The 20,000-nt window shown below is 39.3% G+C and overlaps 1 protein-coding gene across 7 annotated transcripts in view; it reads left to right on the forward strand.

Annotated features, from left to right (window-relative positions):
• GTDC1 (glycosyltransferase like domain containing 1) overlaps positions 1–20,000 on the forward strand; it is a 161,187-nt gene that overhangs the window by 106,780 nt on the left and 34,407 nt on the right. For 6 of the 7 annotated variants that reach the window (XM_057372235.1, XM_057372234.1, XM_057372239.1 and 3 more), the window contains one exon: positions 19,265–19,615. In XM_057372235.1, the coding sequence (XP_057228218.1) occupies positions 19,265–19,615 (351 nt within the window). Of the gene's footprint in view, positions 1–19,264; positions 19,620–20,000 lie in introns of those variants that run through there. The other variant, XM_057372240.1, reaches the window with a different exon arrangement.

Genomic DNA, 20,000 nt, shown 5'->3' on the forward strand with positions numbered 1-20,000 from the left:
ACCATAATTGTATTATGGAAACTCAATCATCCCTGAGTTTGAGGAGCCAGCTTTGAAGTGGCTGGTATCGAATTTTTTTTTTAAGATCTGGTTAAATTTAAAGCAAAAAAATTAAGGGCTTAAGCACCATTGGKTTTTAATGAGACTTGAACTTCTAAGCACTTAAGTCCGTTGTGATGCTGGAAATTAGGCTSGGAGGATACTTGGTTCTTTGGAGTTCAATTTAGACACCTGATCCCACATCATCCTTCTTTGAGAAGAAAAGCATTGGAAAATGTGTTTCTCTGAAGAAGCTGGTTTTAAAAGTAGTTCTATTCTTAAAAAATCCCATACTGGTTATTAGCTTGAAAAATTATCTCCCTCTGTCACTGCTTCAACCCAGWAAAAAATAGATAGTTGAAAACTTGTGTATTAGGGCCAGCACACAYTTCCTCTTCAGGGAAGGAGCTGCTACCATGTTGGACTATTTCTTTTTCATTGCAGGCCAATAAATTTGGGTCATTCTGTGTCTTCTCTCAGTTGTTTGTGACTATAATGCCCATTTGTCTCTCCTTTTTAAATAACTTTTCCAGCAGGTTTTGCATTTTGGGTGTGGGGGGCGGGTCCTATCCATAGCAGTAAGTCAGAAAATGTCATTAAAAGAATTATAGAAATATTCATTTTGGGAAAGCCTTCCAAGGTCATCGAGTCCAACCATTAACCTTAAGATGGGAGCTGCTTCTGTTCTCTTTCCACTGAAGAGCTGCATAACTTTGGGCAAAACCCTTCCCCTTCTTTACTTACCCTACGGTTGAAATGGGGCTAATAAGGCTTATAATTTGTATGCTTAGTATGCAAATTGGCAAAGTAAAGCATGCTTAAAAAATGGCCAAGGAACTTGGAAAGCTATTTTTCCTATTAAATCTGAAAAAGAAGGAAGTTGCAAAACATGGTCATCTAATTGCATCTTCACCAAGCRTGTGGTCTAAGTGCAAATGTGACTCCAGTGTATAATCCCTTCAGAAAGTCTTTTTTTGCCCCAAGAGGAATGGGAGCACACTCAGCAGACTGCAGGAGGATGGGATGCTTGCAGCATTTCTTTGCAGCATAATTGCAGCCTCAATGAACCATGAATCCAGCCTAATTAACATAACTGGAACCACAGCAATCATGCTGCCATTCAATTTAGGTTTGGAACATTCCGGTGGAGGATCACAATTCTGCTGTTTATTGTTGAGACGCTGTGGAGAAGTGTCCACTTGCTTTCTTGCTGCTGTCTTGGTGAATTTTTATTATTTTAGGATAACTAGGGAACTTCAGAAATGGAAGAGCATTGGCTTGCTGGTTCCATTGCTGAATCTACAAATAAYTCTGTATTACTTCCTGTCTAAAGGTACTTAAACTGTTTAGTATAATTAAAAACTCAGGATAAAAGTACCAAATTTCCATGTTAGCCACAGCTTCTGAATTGTAATGGATAGCTAATAGCAAACAATTCTGGGACTATTTTGAGTTAAGGTCTACTTTCCCAGAATATTAAAAATAGTACCTATTACTCTTTGTACTCRTTATACCTAAAAGAAGCCTTTTATTAGGAAAAAAATGGATTTTTTGTGTTGCTCTGTAAAAAATGTATTTTACTGTTGCTRTTGGTTGTGCTGCAGTAGGATCAGGAAGCCACAGAAACAGATCAGGTACCACGGTTCTTGGCATTTGGCAAAATGGCAAGATAATCACCTTTTTGGGACTGCTGGAAATAGCAGTAGGTGATAATTTGGGACTGGAGTGGAGGGACAGGGAGGCTTCCTGCATCTCTGGGCCCTTAGTGGTGACTCTGAAGCCACTTCACACTGATGTCACAGCTTGAATGGGGGAATCAGAGAATCATTTAGCWTGGAAAAGCCCTGTAAGATTATTGAGATCAAACGTGGTTTGGAAATTCCAGGAAAATACTCCAAGGTGGTTTTCTGTTTTGAAGCTTCTTTGTATTCTTTGGGGGTTCTTTGATTTGTTGCATTTTCCTTGGATGTAGCTTCAGCCCTTCCCACAGATTCAGAAAATTCTGTATTCCTGTTGACTCCCAAATGCTGAATTTCCATTTTCCCTTGTGTTTTTTTCTTTTTTTTCCTTGATGAAGTTAACTCAGGAAGTGAATTCTTACACTTTTCACTCTTAGCATCTGAGTATAAATTCATCATTAAGAAACTCAAGGCTTTTTTTAGTGAACTAGTGACTTGCTTATCTAGTTTTTTGCAAGTTGTAGCTTAAAATTAACAGTCAATTTCAATTCAGRGTACCTGATGTAGACTATACCCTCTAATTTTGCATTAGTCTGTGACTAACATCCTGTTTATAACTCAGAGCAGTCTACAGACAGCATGTTGTACTATTATTGAATAAGAAAATGAATAAACCTGACTTCCCACAGTGACTCTTCTTCGGTCCAGCCACTGAACAAATCCCAATGGCTGGGGGAGGCTCTGGGAAGTTCTCTGGCATAAATCTGGGGTTTAGGTGTTGGTTAGTCATTCCCAGGAGGTTTARTACACATTTTAGCTGAGTCTCTCCAGCTGAACATTCATTAAAGGTGGGGTCAATCAAAGGGCTGGCTGCAGTCGAGGAAGAGCTGAAGGAAGTGCAGAGAATAGCTCAAGTGGCTGGTTCCTGGAAGAACTGAGCCTGTGATTCATTCCTTTGGAAATGAAGGAGGAGAAAGCAGTGCCAGTTAAATATCACAAAGGGTTATGATAAACATCCAGACGATGGGGAGAGACCRCGGTCTTTCAGCATCTTTATTCCCTGCAGCTGCGATGTGTAAGTTCAGGAAGATGACTGAACATTGATACTTTCAGAGTTCAATAGTCACGCTTGTTATTGAAGGCAGTTACTGAGAATTGACAGAATGAACTATTTCTGAGGGGAGTTTCCAAGTAGAGATCATATTTCTGGTTTAGTGTGCAACAAACCCARGACATTTGAATGGCTGTCAGATCTGGGGAAAGAGAGAATAACTTCTCTGTGGTGAAATATTGCAAAGGAAATAATCAGTCTCCTTCAGAACCAGTATTTTTTATTGTTTGTAGGTGCAAATTCAAAAGTGACTCAGATCAAATGTGTCAGAAGTAATTTGAGTGTTTGGTATTTTAAATCTAATGGCACTGTTACCACAAAAACTCCTGGCTGCTTTTAAAACATTTATATATACTTTTCTGCCTTTTATACAAATTCATGAAATAAGGTCCTTGAAGACACTGAAAAATTTAAGCTGGTCATTCTTGCTGAAGTAAATTGAAGAAAAAAATGTTAAGAAAATTCATCTGTAGACAAATATAGCCCTTTCCTCTCTATGCTGTTTGAAGATGTGTTCAGGCTGTTCGAGTGCAAAATAATGGCAAATTTTCACCTTTGATATCTATCACTGTGTTACTTCTTTTAAGGTTATTCTTTTAATGAGTCATTGCTAGGTACTGAAGAAGTAAGTTAAGGAATATTTTAAGAAGAGGTAAATTAAAAAAAAAAATCCACCCAAAATTGATCATGAAGACTTTGTTTCATGTGCCTCACAGAGTGTGCTTTGGTAGAGATGGCAAAAAGGGAAAGTCATGGGTAAATGAGAAAAGAAATGATTGAAAGATAAGGACATGGTCATGATCAGACAGAAAAGGGAGCTGAAATTCTATTGTTTTGGGGACTGTGACCTACTGCAGTCACTGGTGAGTGAATAGTCACTGAAAGTGAAGAAATTTTCCCAAATATCCAACCYAAACCTCCCTTGACACAAGCTGAGGTCATTTCCTCTCATCCTTTCACTTTCCACTTGGGAACAGAGCCTGAGCCCCACCTGGCTGCCCCCTCCTGTCAGGGAGTTGTGGAGAATGAGAAGGTCCCCCTGAGCCTCCTTTCTCCAGACTGAGCCCCAGAAAAATGGGCTCTGACACAAACCCCAAAGCCTCTGGCTTCAACCTCTGAGCATCCACAGGAGCACAAACCCTGTTAAAAAAGGCAACAACAAAACAGGACTTTGATTAATTTTAAGGTGATTGCCTCTTAAGAGACTCTGAAAATGGGTTTTCAATTAACAATCTAGTTTACATAAAAGGCACATATTGATGAACATAGTCCATGACTTTTTCCTCAGTCCCATTATTCTCCTCTAATTCATATGCAGTAGCTAAGATTTCCAGTGATCTCACTGTTTTCCAAAATCAGAGTGACTTAGAGRTTAATGTTTTTCTTGTTTTCTGGTGAGAGTTCTATCTTCCTGTTTCTTCACAAAGGACAATAAAGGAAAAGGAGGAATGTGTTTCCAGAAAGCACCCAAAGGTGTAGATGATCCATCAAGAATTAGCTGAATGCTCTTCTGTGAGCTGGAAATTCCCTAATGCTATTTTGGCATAAAATTCTTCAGAATATCTGACAGCCAGATATTTTCCCATTCACATTCAGAACTATWTTCAATGCCAGATCTCACTGATTGACAAGTTTGAGTTGCCCTTTTCCTGCAAAATGCAGAATATTAGTGCAAACAAGATTGTGAGAATCAAAGGTGATACAGCAGCATAATGAAAGTACAGYAATGTTCTTTAGGCTTATTCATGTGAAAATATTGGTGGGGGCACCTCTTAGATTAATCATACAGCCCTCCTTAAAATCATTAAACTTACCTTGAAATCAGAGCTAGTTATCTTAGAAGAGCTGATTGCACTCAAATTGTGGAGAAGATTTTTTTTCCCCCAGAAATCGGTTCTATTAAAAAATAGAAGCATATTTTAAGATTTCTGACTTCAGACAAATAATCCAAAATTGATGCTTGACTGAAGCTAAAGAACCAAACACAATTTACTGCTTGTTCAAAATTGTAGTGAAAATACTGCCCTTGTGTTTGAAGGACCTCCTAAAAATATCCCGGGGGTTATTAGTGGTGACTTGAATCAGTTGGAGGTGTAGGCATGTTTGGTATCAGAACAAAAAAGAAACACTTAATATTTTCATACCCCTGAGGCTTAAAGATCACATAGTGTTGTTATATTTGATGTGAAACATCAAAATGTCCATCCAAACTTCTTCTGAAAGATATAAATATATCTTCCAAGTCTGTAGGCGTGTTACATTAGTATATATTTTGTGTAATTTTAAGCCTTCTTTCTTGGTGAAGCATTTTTTTCTTTAATGCATTARCATGAATAAATGCCAACATAGAGCTGAAGTTATTGAGTCCACTTTGCCCTCAGTGTCACTGTGGGTTGGGTTTTCTGTTAGTGAAAGACCTCAGAACATGAAAGTCCAGCTCTGTGCAGGGGCTTAGTTTAGATCTGAATGCAAGGAAAAGCAACAAAGGTCCACAGAATATCTGGAATCTGCAAATACTTCCTGTGCTTAACCTACACTTTCGTTGCGTGACTGTAAAGAACAGCAAATCTTTGTTCTTTTCCCTCTCAGTTCCCATTCAGTCGGTTCAGAGACACAGGAGAAAGGTTTTGGGGAGCAAAGCCGTTATCAGTCTTCCTACAGTTTGCATCTGACTCTGTCAACAGTGAGTACATCAAACCCAGCAGCTTACAGCCACTTCTAAGCATCAAAAAAAGTTTTGTAAAGGCATATTTTAAAAATATATATATATACCTATGTAATTTATATAACATATAAATGAATATGAACAGAGATTATCAGTATGAGGTTGCTTCATGCTTTTAAAATTCAGCTCATACTTGAGTTAGTAAGAGCCAGAACTCTGTTTGGATTCATAAGGAAATTGCATCTGCCTTAGGTGGAGAAAGAACAAGAGATTATCTTGCTGAGATCCCAAAATGTTCAAGTGGGGTAATTAGACTTCTAGAGAGTCACAGAAAAATATCCTGAGTAGGAAAGRACCCTCAAGGGTCATTGAAGTCCAACTCCTGGTCCTGCACAGGGCAACCCCAAGTCAGTCAGATTCATCCATTTGTGAAAACTTACTAGGGSATTTATTGGCTCTATAAGCCAGAAGGTTCTGCTAGTCAGCTTTGTTTAATAAAAAAAYAGGAAGATCTCAGAAAAGCCCCTCTTATCCTCTGTGCCAGCCAGGAAGGATCTGTGACAGGTAGGGTTGCTGACCATAGTTCAATGATGCATAYGTATTGAGCAGAGAAGGCTGTGGCCTACATTCCTTGGAGCTGGAAATGTGAAAAGAAAAATAGTCCATGGCTTCTCTCAGCTCAGCTCATGTGRTTTGAATCTGGAATGAATTAATAGACTAATCCTGTTTGTGGATCATCAGCTGCAGAGGTATTGTTAAGGAACTTGTGTCCCTATTCACTGGAACACCTGTATGTAAAGCCACGGTATAATTGTCCAGGCACGCTGAATCAGACTTCTCTGCCTCAAAACAAAACAGAAAAGATAAATATGTGGAATGTCCCAATCATCATACTTGTTCTTTTCCTCATCTCAACAAGGTTGCTCTCTTGGCAAACCCTCGTGAAAGCAATCCACTCTTTTCAGTTAAAAGCCATTCATATGGCGACAAACCACTGTTCTTCCCTTTATATCTGTATTCATCCATTTAAACTCTAAAGCTTTCCAGCTTACTTCTTGGATTTATAGCCAGCTGGCTGCTGTGTGTAACAGGAACATGTTCTGACTGTGCATCAGACAYAGTTTTTATCTCATTTAACCCATAATTGTCGTGTTCACTCCAGGCCCCAGCTCACCTGTGGGTATTTAGCATTGGCAGTGCAAGTTCCCAAAGTAATTTCCACCTCCTCGCCTCTGACAATCTACTGTTATTAGGTCAAAATAAATTTCAGCCCCCAAACAACCACCCCCAAACCCCCTCCTTGCAACAGATTTGATAAAATGAATATGTTCAAGATGGTGGGCCRTAGCTGAGCCAGTTCCTTTGGGATCAGCGCCCACTTTTTGGCATTTAAAATAAACTTTTGAATGACTTTAACACAAGCACTTTAATAGTAAGTGAGGAGGGAGTGGCAAGGCGGGGAAGGATGTATGCACTGTTTTTTTTTCCCCCTGATTGCTCATTTTTCCAGAGTTAGTCTGATAAGTGATACCTGTGTATTAGCAGATCTCTGCAGTCTTGGAAAGCAATGAAAGAAATTCACTTGAAATGAATGCTGAAATATCTGCCCTAAGTTACTGAATCATCCACAAGAAGCTTCCATTCAAAGAAAGCATGAATATTAAAATTTGTTAGCATACTTCAGCTTTGTAGGAAATACAATATGTTWTTATTTTTTCTTTATGCAACACCGCTGGTTGCTGAGAGCAGCAATAGAACCATTAATTAATAGTAGTAGTCCTGGATAATGTCATAATAAGCAATGCAACGTATTAAAGCACATTAATTCTTGCCAGCTATCAGGAGGAACTTTTAGATATTTGAAAGGCCCATTAGGTTTGTTTACATTCTGAGTGGAAGCTGGTATGCTTTGGCAGGGGCTGAACCACACTTTAGTACTTCACTCCAATGGTGTTGAATTTCCTGACTGTCGTGCCCAGTCTGTAATATATTGTCACCACTTCAGGGCAGCCTGGCTCTCCAGGACAGAGGCAACAACCCAGACCAGGGCATTCCCCCGAGCTAGGGTGTCTTTGCTGCCATAAAAAATGGAAATAACTGGCATTATATGTAACAGAAGCAATTTTCCACAATGGAAAAGGTGGTCAAGGAATTAAACCCGTGCCTTCAGGTGTATTAACCTAAAAATGTGCCGGGCTTTAAATTGCACTAACAATCTGGAAAGGATTTTCCAACTGGAGTTGTGTTAAGTGTTAATAGTGAAACCTGGGTGCTTTTTCCTTTGATCTCCCCTCGARCTCATATAGAATAATAGGATCAAAATAAAATGCCATTTATATGAACACCTTGTTCTTTTGATCTCAGCACCAAAAATTCTGTCTGCAGCTACAGCCTAGCAAACAGYGCCTCTGCTCCTTTTGGCTGGACCTTCTAGTTTATCATAACTTTTAATAAATGGTGTCACAGCCAATTTTCTGGGCAGTTCATGAACTTAGTCGTCATTTATGCCCTAGGAATCTTTAACTACACTTTCAGAAGAATTTAAAGGAAGGTATACAGGACCTGTAAACTGTTGGCTTCTGGTTGGTTGTGCACATGCATGTTGAGTGTATGATTTAAACATCTGCGTGCTGTGATGTTTCAAAGTATAAAGTCAGTTATTCTTGGAGCACTTGGGCAAAACTSTTGAATTAGTGTAGGCTGAACAAGAGAGAATGTTTGAGGGGGAAGAACAGTTGGGGTAATTGGTGGTTTTCAGGTGCTAGGTTTAGGATCTGCTTTTTCCATCAGGGAGACGATGGAAGCTCTGATGTCTGGGTGGTAGCCAAGCCTTTTTCTTCATCGCCCACCTGTGCAGGGAAGAGCACAGAAGGGTTACACCTGGTAGTTGTGGATCCCTTTAGTTCCCCAGAGCCCATGGATGAACATGAGCACCCTTGAGCTCTTTATTCCCCAGCGCTGATGGTCAGGAACTTTCTTTTGGAAATCGTTATTGCAAACACTTACAGTAAAGCCACTTCCTCATGCTCTTTCAAATCTCTTAGTAAGATTCATTCTTCTCTTTGACTCCACTGAAGAAGCTGAGCTGTTTATTCTGATGACTGATTGTGTCTCATTGTGATCCCTGCATTGGTTGTTGTAACCTCCTGGAGTAGAAAAGCTGGGCACAAAGCACRGTGCCAAATGACAGCAAATAAACCCAAGTCCTGCAGTTCACCAGTGTCRTAATTGCTGCTGCCCAGGAAGAGGGATTAGCAAGTGAGGAAACACTAGCTAGGAGAGATCCAGTGGCCAAGCAGAGTCTTGGGTGTCAAATGTCTCTCTCAAGCTTTGCATCCCTCTGTAATTTATATTTAACTGCTAAGCTGGTGTGATAGAAGCAGTCAGCTCATRAGGAACACTGCTGGGAAAGTGTTCAGGCTCTTGCTGAAATGGCAGCACTTGAGGCTGTGGCACACGAGCTGTCCTCCAGCAAGTTTTTTTTCCAGACTTAGTTGGCTCTCTGTCACAAGGCAGGAATATTCCAGAGAGCCATAACCACAGCTATAACATATAACCCTCTTCTTACAAAGCAGTGCAGTGTAATTCATTGTGTGCAATAAAGATCCCRAGCTGGTTTGAGCAGCAGAAGCAGCGTGGATGTGTTTGTGCTCTAGGGTTGAGGTGTCCTGCTGGGATCAGGTCTCTGTGCTGCTGCAGCCACTGCCTCCAGTCCTTCCCTAAGCAGTGCATCACTAATGTAGGAAAGTTTGCTGCTGTTGTTATCTTAAAGGCAGTATTTTCCCAGCTCTTCATTTTAGCAGGTTATACATCCCTGTTCATCTCACACCAGTCCTCATTTCCTATCCCAGAACTCGGAGTTACTTTTTTGCATCAATTAAAGGAAGATTGTGGGACTCTTTGGCAAAGGAGCTAAAAAGCTACAAAGATTGGTAGTTTTCCTCCTTACAATAGGAATGTGATTGCCCTGGTTCTGTGGTTAGCATGAAACAAGTCAGCTCTGTCATGAAGTCAGTGGGGTACAAGTTAATACAAGGTAGTAAAGGAATAAAACAGCAAAGTCCACAGTCTTTTATGACAAAACCAGTATGATCCTGCTGCAATATAAGGCCCTGCTGTGAATGGTATTTTCTGATGCTTGGATAAGTGCAATTTACATATATACAAAGTGTATGAATAAAGTTATAAAAGTATACTTGGTATTTTACTTTTTTTTCCCCCCCTTGAAAGTAATTTTCTATTGTTCAAACTTTCAGCTTTCACTGGTTTTGTTTCCAAAAACCCCAAAAGGAAAAGAAAATAACAAAAGTCCACAAAGGCAAAAGGGATATGTTCTCATTTCAGTTCACAGAGTTTCCTGCCTTTAAACAATACAAATATATGCCCTTAGGTTTCCAACGTGCTGGAAGGATACTGAATCCTTGAAACAGATCAAATTAAAAGCAAGTCCACTATAGCAACATCAAGTTGTAGCAGCGTGTCCAATAGATCTCAACAAGAAATTGTTGAGGACTTTTTAACCACATTGTCAAGCCTTACAAAATCCTAAATGGACGAATCCAGGAATGAATAAATGTTTCAAAACAGCAAGCAAGTTCTAGGCTGGATTGGGCACAAGTAAAATCTGATGCTTAATTAATTGTTCCCTGTTCATTACAGGCCCTATTCAAAGCACTTATTTAATATAACTTGGAAATGTATCCATGAACAGAGTGGGCATGGACAGTTTTCAGTATCACAGGTAGATCAGTGATGGGCCATCAGTGTTCTTTAGCATTTCCAGGGACTGTTTTCCCAGAGGTTCTTCTGGCACCCAGATGCTGAAAGGCAGATGATCAGGGATCATAGATCATCATCGCTGTCATCCTGATTTATAATAGAAAAAGGGAGTCCAAGGGKTTTGAGGGTTTTTTTCCCCCCTACTACACTGCTACTAGTAGTCTTAATATTTTTAGAGCTTTTTGACAAAATCTTTAACCTTTTAGGGCAAGAGTGGGGAGAGACTTCTGGTGTTTGAACAGTGAGTGAGGTGCTGATCTACTGTCAAAGCTGGGATTAAAATTTAGGATTTCCTCTAGTCTGTGCTACCTAGTTGAGATATCAGTTCTGCACATTTAAACTTCAGTTGTAGTGCAGAAGCAAAATGCAAATTAATATAGTAACACATTTTCAAATGGAGGTCAAAGTCTGCCTTATGTGGTCCTGAGGGCCAGAGCCAGTTGACTGGACCATCCAATTTGAATGCTCTGTTGCTAGCATAGCTCCACAACAGGCAAAGAAAAAGCATTTTTCTTACTATTTGAATATTGTATTATTGGCAAAGTGTGGTTTAAATTTTGGTGTGCATACAATGATTATTTTTAATTAATTTCCCTAGCTTTTTTCAGTTAAGACTTCATGTAGAAGCAGGCTTCATTGCTTATTTATTTCTTGGGGTRCCTGAGAAAACCTTAAATAATTCAGGTGAAGTGTGTGCTTTCCTGAGAAGCTCACAGAAGTTTGCATTTGCGCAGGCGAGCGAATTATCAAAACCAGATGCAAGCAAGTGGAACATTTTACATAAATTTATTAAAATCATTATTTACCTGTAAGTTATAAGAAGGGCTTAGTTGCACTAGTTTGCTGCCAATATGTACTGCCAATAATCTGCCAAAAAGCAGCTTGCTGGCAAAATCCCTGAAATGGTTTGCTTATGATTGCACAGAACGTTACAACCCCRAGTCAAATGAAAACCTACTATAAACGAACTCTTTGATGGTGGATTCTCTGGAATATGGTATTGATATATGGTGCACAGTTTATATGGATTATGTATACTGTGCAAGAAATATGGATATCTATTAAGGGTAACATGATATGTAATCGGTTAGGACAGTTATTGTTTTCAGTGTTTGCTCAGAATAAGATCACAGGGTGAGTGCTCAGTTCTGAAATACAGATTATTCCCRTGCTGCCCAAAGCACCAGCAGGCCATTTCTCCAATTAATACAGAAAGGCTATTGAAGATGTAAAATATCTGACATCTATACAGAGTCATTTTAAAGGCAACTTTACTTCTAGGAACAATTTATACATTACATAAACTTATATTTTTCATCCAAGTATCGTTTCGAGAATAGCAAGCTTAAATATTGGAGGCCATGGGGAAACATAATATTACGATAATGTTCTTTGGTGCGGTTTGGAAGGTTTTAGGAAACATTTGGAAGTATTTTTCTCATAAAGTCACTTAACTATTGAAGTGTTATGATAGCACTCCCTTCTGCATTGCGTATGTTGCAAAGCAGCCTGGTTAAAGGGGACATTCTTCCCRTATATCCTGATTAGAAGTAGTTCCACAAAACAGGAAATTATATGTTATAGGATCCTGGTTTTAGTTTAATTAAAAAAAAAAAAATTACAGGTGTGATATCAGCTTTCAAGCACCCATTTCCAGTTGTGTTTAGCAAGAGGAGAGTGTGTAGAACTTAATGTGAAATTTGCATTTTCTAAATAATCGCTTAAGACCTGAGCTGTTTTTTTTTTTTCTGTTTAAGGAAACACTGATGAACATGACTGATCCTTTAGAATCCTAAAGAACCTGAAAAACCATGCAATTCTTAGAAGCCTAACTTTTTTTCCCCATAGTTCAATTCAATCTTTTGAACTTCCGCAGAAGCAGAACTTAAGTTAACARTTTCTAAATTTCTGGCACTTATTATCCAGAAGACTCTTAAGGACTCCAAAAGTTACTTTGTGGTGTTGGTGCAGCAGATCTACRTGGTCATAGTGTTTAATTATAGAGAAAATTACTTTTTTTTCTGAACTATGAATTAATCCATGTATTCATATCTTGCACAAAAAAACACATAAGTTATTTTCACCTGCACTATAAAATATGTATTTTAGTTCATTATCATCTTTCTGAGGAGTTCTTAAATTATCATCATTTCATTTGTGGAGAATGATGGGCATAGAAATTATAACTGCACAGATTTTTGTATTTAGTGTGAAAGGATTTCAGGGAATTGAAGACATGAACTCAGAAATAATGTATTTAGGGTCAAATTTAATGTCAAAGAGAACTTTGCTTTTACTTTGCCTGTTTCAGTGCAGGCTGGTGTTTTGGAAGGTAGTACTTTTGCATGGATTTTGGGGAATAATTTTTGGCATGCTAGCACAGGTTTCCCAAAGAAGCTGTGGGTTCCCCATCCCTGGAAGTGTCCAAGGCCAGGCTGGAGCAGCCTGGGATAGTGGAAGGGGTCTCTGCCCATGACAGGGATTTGGAATTTGTCTTAGAGGTCCCTTCCAACCCATTCTGTGATTCTGTCAATGAGAGTTGAAGAACAATTTTGTTAAAATCCTGGTCCTCTGGTGTATGGGCTTYACAGTGCACCTGGGGCAGGGATTGTAATGCTGGAAATTCAAATGTAATAATGAGGGGAAAGTCAAGAGATCAATTTGAGCATCTTCCTGAGACTGACCTACAGATATGACATCTTAGAGCATAAAAAAATAGGAGCATTGTTGAATTAAATAGAAAGAAAAGTGTAAACATTTTTTAAGTGGGGATTTTTGACACTATCCAGTATGGATGCTGGATATTGAGGGTTTTTGCTCAGAAATTATTTGGAAAACCAGATGGAAGTCACGGTTTGAGAAAAGGCCTCCAACCTGTTGACCTTCTTCTCTCTTTACTATTGGAATCTCTCTTGCTTTTCTCCTCTTCCTTCCTCACTCAGATGGACCAGGTTGAGTCCAAGACAACTGTCCATGGTTGATCTGGATCCAGCCTTTCCTGTCCAGGAGAATCTTTGGATCCTGGCCTTGTTGTCAGGACCAGGTCAGACCTTGTGATGTCTCTCCCCTGGTTTATCTGTTTAGGTTATGCAGCAATTCTTCTCTCTGGCCAGAAAGGAAGATCTCCTTTAGCTTTAGCTCTCCCCCATGCTGTTGTTATTTAACGWGTGCATGTGAAAACTCAACTCTTGACCTTTGGTAAGAATTAAAACCTGACCAGATGAGGCTCTTGAGCAACCTGTGCAGTTCAAGGTAGGGCCTTCCAGYCCCAGGGGCTCCCTGAGTTCCTCCTCTGTCATGGAAAACAGAAGATAATGATCACACCTCAAATAATATTTCGTATTTCTACATCTTGCAGTTTGTGAGCAGGGAAATCAGTGTAAGCCATACTTATTGTACCCAGGAAAAGACACATTTTGCTGTGGGAAGACAAGCTGAGCCACAGACCTTGGATTTTCTTTTGCCATGCCCTTCCCAGTGCTTAATCTTGGCTCTGTTCAGTTTTCTTTCTGTTCTCTCTCTTTGCTCCTAATCCTTGTCCATGCTTATAAGCCCCTAATATTTATATGGCATTATCTGTGTTAGAGATTACTGCTGACAAGTAATCTCTTCCCTCYTCTGAATGAAGAATTACAGCCACTGCTGAAGATCAGAAAGTGAAATTAGATCCCCGAAAGTATGTGACAACTTCAATAAACCCTAATATAAAATTCCCTCAATATTGGGAATCTTCTTTCAAAGCTTTTAGGTCTGAACTGTAGTACAGCTTTGGGACACCTGACCACATTTAGCAACACCTTTTTCTTTACTGTAGATCAAARTGTGATAGTAGTTGCAGAGAAAAKAAATGAGAAAAAWATTACTATTAAGAAGAAATTATTCTACTCTCCCAATTTTGTCATTTCTTGCAATCTTTTGAGAAGTGGCTAAATATAAACAGCAATAATTTTACTRTTATCAGCTGATTCATAACATTAAAGATAAAAATATAAATATGTGATTTTATATATGAATAAATCAAGTATATATTAATCGAGTTGCTGTCTGTTCCAGTTTGGCGCCCCAAAATCTGCTTTCATATTTCTTTTTTTCATTATTTCTTAGAATAGAATCACCAAAATTCTTGAGTTTTGGAAAACATAAACTTGGTATTTGTACAGCACTTGGTCAGTAATATGGGAGCATGCCTTGGAGCAGCCTGGTCTAGTGGAAGGTGTTCCTGTCCATGGCAGGAGGCTTGGAATGGGATGATCCTTAAAATCCCTTCCARCCCGAAMCATTCCATAGTTCTATTGTTTTTAAACTTTTTTTATGGCAGTATTAAAAATAATTAATAAATTAAAAATCCATTGCTCTTTCAGAACTCTAACTTTGCACCCAAATGTAACTACATTTAGAGAAGGGCCAGTGTTTATTAATTAACTTTTAAAATTTATTTATTTCATCCATCCTTACAATCTCCCAAAACTRTTGTAGAATTTGGTCTGACCTAAAGCAGTACTCTGCTCTAATGTGGTTTCTCTCCATTGATCAGTGACACCATGGCCCTTCCCTTTTTTTGTTGTTGTTTTTAATAAAATGACACACAAAATGACTCTTGATGTCATAGGAAAGAATCCAATTCCTATTTTTTTTTTTTTCATTAGGGCAAATAAAGTGCTGTGAATAAACACATAGGATGGAACATGGCCACATATTGCAAAAAAGAAACGCGTGTCGGAAAAACGTGTCTGCTTTAAGGAAAAGTACATGGATTTCCTCAGAGCAGGGTTTCATAGCATAAATGAAAAGAAAATGTATAMTATATAGATTGTGAGTTAAAAAATATCTGTTGCAGTAGCAAATATTTAGATTGAAACTCTGAATTTTAGGAATATTGAATTTTTATTACATAKGAACTTAGTTTAATATTTAACCCATCTTTTTAACTAAACATCTAGACCCAGTATGCAAAAAGGGAAAGTTTTCAAGGCTTACTCTTTGTAGAGTCTTCATGAAGTTTTAAGATTGACTGTTCAATGTGTTGGAGAGCCTCAAAAATYCTAATAAATAAAAGAAATTTGGAAACAAGTTGTGATACTAAAATTAGATATCTAAGTCCTCACTCTTTGTTCTGAACTTTCAATGTTTAAATATATATGAGTTATGCATAAAAGTTTCCATGTTTTTTTTTTAAATATAAGGGACAGTACCTTGTGGAATCCGTTGAAAGTGTTAATATTTGTAAGTTTTGATGATAATTCTTTTTCTGGAAAGTTTCACATGAGCAAGAGTTCACTACCGCAAGTTAATAATAATAATAAAATGCTTCTCCCATATTAAAAATAGAATGTTGTGGCATTTTTGCTGTGTTTTGTAGCTAAGGTTGAGAAAAATGGTGTGTACTTCTCAAGAACTAAATCCCACTTCTCTGCTGTGGTAGCTCTCTAGGTGTTTTTMAATGACCAAGATCTGGGCAGGTACTGGGTGGATAGATGCCTCTATAAGGTGGCAGAAAAGAATTATTGTGAGTCTGGAGGAGCAAAAATGTTCTGGAGAAAATGTAAACACAAAAAATGCACTAACTAGACATTGTCTTTTTCCAGCATGCTTCTGGGAAATGCACATGAACAGGTTTAGATGACTTTGTGTTGTTATTAGTTTATTTTCAGGTCATTTATTTAAGTGTCATAAAGAACATTAGCTGGTGGTTAGGGACTCCAATATCCATTATATCATTCCAATCGTGTGGACAAGTTTATACTACACATGATTTACAGCGGCCTTCCCGCCGTTGAAATTGTTCTATTCAGGTACAAGGTTTTATTCGTGGTTGTATTTAGCAAAATCCAAGTGGCTGAGCACAGAGACATCCTCCAATCAAAATCCAAAAATTAATGCCTTTCCACAAACACCATGGATTGCAGCAAGAGCTGTTTATGGCTCTCTGCCTAAATCTTTTATCATGTCTCCACTGTTGTTAGTAAAATATACAGAACTACTTTATGCCAAAACAATGGAAGTTAATGCAGATAACTTGTTCCAAAGTTAACCATCAAATAAATCTCTTTCTCTTCTATTTTTTTTTTCAAACTGTTAAGTGAAATGGTGTTCTAAAACTTTTGAAAATTGTCAAGATGATGAATACTGTGTGTGTAATACAAGTAAATACCRTGGAATTGATTGCACACACATGTCTTAAATAAAAGATATTAAAGAGTGTATTCCAGAGAGAAATGGTGGAGTTTTATCTAATATTATTAGGAATTCTGCAATGATGGATCAGATTTATAAGGGTTGAAAACTAAGGAGGAAACCTCTTCAGAAACAGAAATGGTGCAGTRAGTGGGTGGTTGGCCAAGAGATTAAAGGCAGTCAGGGGATAMAGCCTGCCCAGGTAGCCTGACCTCTCACACCTCAAGCAATTTGTCTTAACAGCAGTGATTTTTCAAAATMYCTTAGTTAAATTKGGGTTGGTAAATCAGTCTTTTCAATGCAGTCACAGACTTGGTGGTTTAGGGAAAATCCCTTAACCTTTATCCACGTGCAAATATTGAAAATTACGCCCTGATGGGGCTGTGTCTGTACTGCACAGGGGCCACCACCAGCCAGTTCTAGGTCTGTGACCAGGCTGAGGGAATTGGGAATGTTCAGCATGGAGAAAAGAGGACTCTGTGGAGACCTCAGAGCCCTTTCCATTGCCTGAAGGGGCTCCAGGAGAGCTGGAGASGARCYTTGGACAAGGGATGGAGGGACAGGACAAGGGKGAATGGCTTCAACTGACAGAGGGCAGGGWTAGATGGGATATTGGGAARAAWTCCTTCCCTGTGAKGGTGGGGAGGCCCTGGCACAGGGTGCCCAGAGAAGCTGTGGCTGCCCCATCTCTGGAAATGTCCAAGGCCAGGTTGGACAGGGCTTGGAGCAGCCTGGGACAGTGGGAGGTGTCCCTGCCCATGACTTGGAATGAGGTGCTCCTAAAGTCCCTTCCAACCCAAACCGTTCTGTGATTCTGTGATTCTGTGTGTGGAATTCAGCCCTACCAAATTTGCACTTCTGAACTCAGCCAATCTGAGAGTGGTAAGGCATTGAGATGGGAATGRTTTAACTCGGGTTTATTTGGGAACCTGGCACGTTTGTAACACAGGTAATGAATTTGGATGAGGATGTTTAATGTGACTGAGCTTTKTCTGGTTGTATCACCAGAGTAACTCCAAAAAGTGATGGTGAGCAGTGGGAAAAAAAAAGGCAGATCTCAAAGGTGATTTAGTCAGTGGCTTCAAAATGCAGCTTATTGTAGATAAAACAAAAATTACATGCCAAGGAATAGCAAGCCAAATCAAAGAATACACATTACATGGAATAGTTACACAGCATACTGACTTGGAAAAGAGATTTAAGGGTTTGAAGGAAAATCCTCAAAGCGATTAGTCAAGAGCACAACTGCAGTAAAGCTCACATTGTGCGTGTTTGTATTTCTGTAGTGATTTTGAAGGAAAAGGGTCTGTTTGCATTTAAAGGTGCTCCATTGCAGGRTGAGGAGAATGATTCTCTTTTTCAGAAGTATTTGTTTTGACAGAGAGGGAAGGGAGTGGTTTGTTCTCAGCCCAGAAAGGAGCTGTGATGGAGTAAAACTCTGAAGAACTGTGGAGGAGGTTGATAAAGTGGAGCAAGCGTTGGCTTTAGTAAATGGTTTAATGAACAAGCTACAGTCTGTAAACATTTGGAAATTAAAAGGAAACGGAAAATTTAAATGTCTYCACTTATCTTGGAGAACCATAATCACACTGAAAGGCATGTGAGTAAATAATATGTGGGTAAATTAGCTTGAGGTTCAGGCAGCTGCTTAGACTGAGGAACCCATGGCAGCCATACTTGGATGTTAATTTAGAAGGGTCATGGTGAAATGAAGGAGCTTYACTCAGGTGTTTCCTGGGGAAGGTCCATCATTCTTTACTGCTTTAATTCAAATAGTTAAACTGGACCTGYTTAAAATGTTAAACTTCATATATTACAAAATATGAGTTGTGTTGCCTCCATGTAGCTGTGCAAGTGCCTTTTGCTGTTGAGAAGGGTTTTCTGCAGCATGGATATCAGCTGGAGGAGCCAGCAGTGTCTGACATTGTCTGTGGCACCTTATGAGCAGCTCTGCTTGAGTTTCCCCATCTTAGTTCACTTCTCACCCCTGTGAAAAGCCACAGTTGTTTTATCCTGTGGATGGCTGAACAACTCAATCCTTCCCTGCCAGGTGTGGGGGGTTTCTTTGTGATTTGTGATTAATTTTTTCAGTCGGTCACTGTAGAAATTKTGGAATTATTAATGTTGGAAAAGACCTCTGAGATGATCMAATCCAACCCTTGACCAGTCACCACCTTGTCAACAAACCATGGCACTGAGTGCCACCTCCAGTCATTTATTGATCACCTTCAGGGGTGGTATCTTCACCACCTCCTTGGGCAGYCCAATCTAATGCTTAACACTCCTTTCATGAAAAAAATTCCTCCTGATGTCCAACCTGAACCTCCCTTGGCACAGTTTGGGGCCACATCCTCTTGTCCTGCCACTGTTCCCTGGGAGAAGAGGCCAATCCCCACCTGGCTACAGACTCCTTTCAGACAGTTGCAAAGAGCAAGATGGCCTCTACAACTGGGATAAAGGATTGCTACCAACCTTASATGTAGTCCTGGCAAAAATTCCAAGATTCTTCTGGCAGAGTTACCCTTTTACTTCCAGAGGTGTTTGCATTATTTTCTTTTAGCAGACAAAATAGTTTTATTCTCCCTGTTGATGCGTGTGCCATTAGGGAATGCATTGTTTTATTTCACAGGTACCATATTCACTAAAGTACATACAAAGTGTATCATCTCCTGAATCCATGTTGTTGTTTAGATGGATGTAAAAATTCATGTTTTACCTTCTATCTTGCTATTATTTAATTAGTTGTCAGGTGAAACTGAAAYCCAGCATAAACACCATCCAGATTTTTTTTTTTGTTGTTGTTCTTTTCCCTCACAGGTTCATGCCAGAGCATAAGCTTGCCCGTTTGGGAAAGGTAATTGGTGTTAAAAGGAATGGAGATGCTTATCAGCCAGAAGGGCTGCCTGGCCAGCAGGAGAGCAGAGCTGTAATGAAAACCAGTGATGCTCGTGGTGAGTCTGGACTTTGTGAGCCCCAGCCTGGACTCTGCACCACACAGCACGAGGGGCTGCCCTCCCCAGCARCAGCCCCAGTCCAGCCTCAAGCACCACAAAGTACAAATCCTTGTCAAGGGGAAGATAAGCAATGTCTGACTTTTAACCTCTCTAATATCTTGAGTGGACTGGACTATCAGCAAAGACCTCTGCACATCGCCTGGCCTCACAGGTGGTAAGTGAACAAACCCAAATGCTGTGCCTCCWAAAGATTTATGGGTTTGGGTTGATCCTTTTTCTCTGACTTCTGCCCAGTATAAAATAATTTCCTAAACACTGCACACACACGTGGAGGAAACACCCATCACTAACATCTGACTATTGGGAATAATTTGTTGAATATGCACGTTCAGTAATGCTAACCAGACGTTCAGCTGGGGATGTCAGTGATTCCTCTCCTTTCTCCCAAGAAAAAGATATCCCTGCCACTGCAACACTGAGCATAATTCTGGTAACTCTCTTTTCCTATCAAGCAAACCACAGATGACAATTAGTACAGAACGTTATTTAAATTATCTTAATTACTTTAATGCAAGTGATTAAGTGTCAAGATACATGGT

Source organism: Malurus melanocephalus, unplaced genomic scaffold (genome assembly GCF_030028575.1).
Source record: "Malurus melanocephalus ecotype Western Australia unplaced genomic scaffold, MMel_1.1 scaffold_167, whole genome shotgun sequence".
NCBI lineage: Eukaryota > Metazoa > Chordata > Aves > Passeriformes > Maluridae > Malurus > Malurus melanocephalus.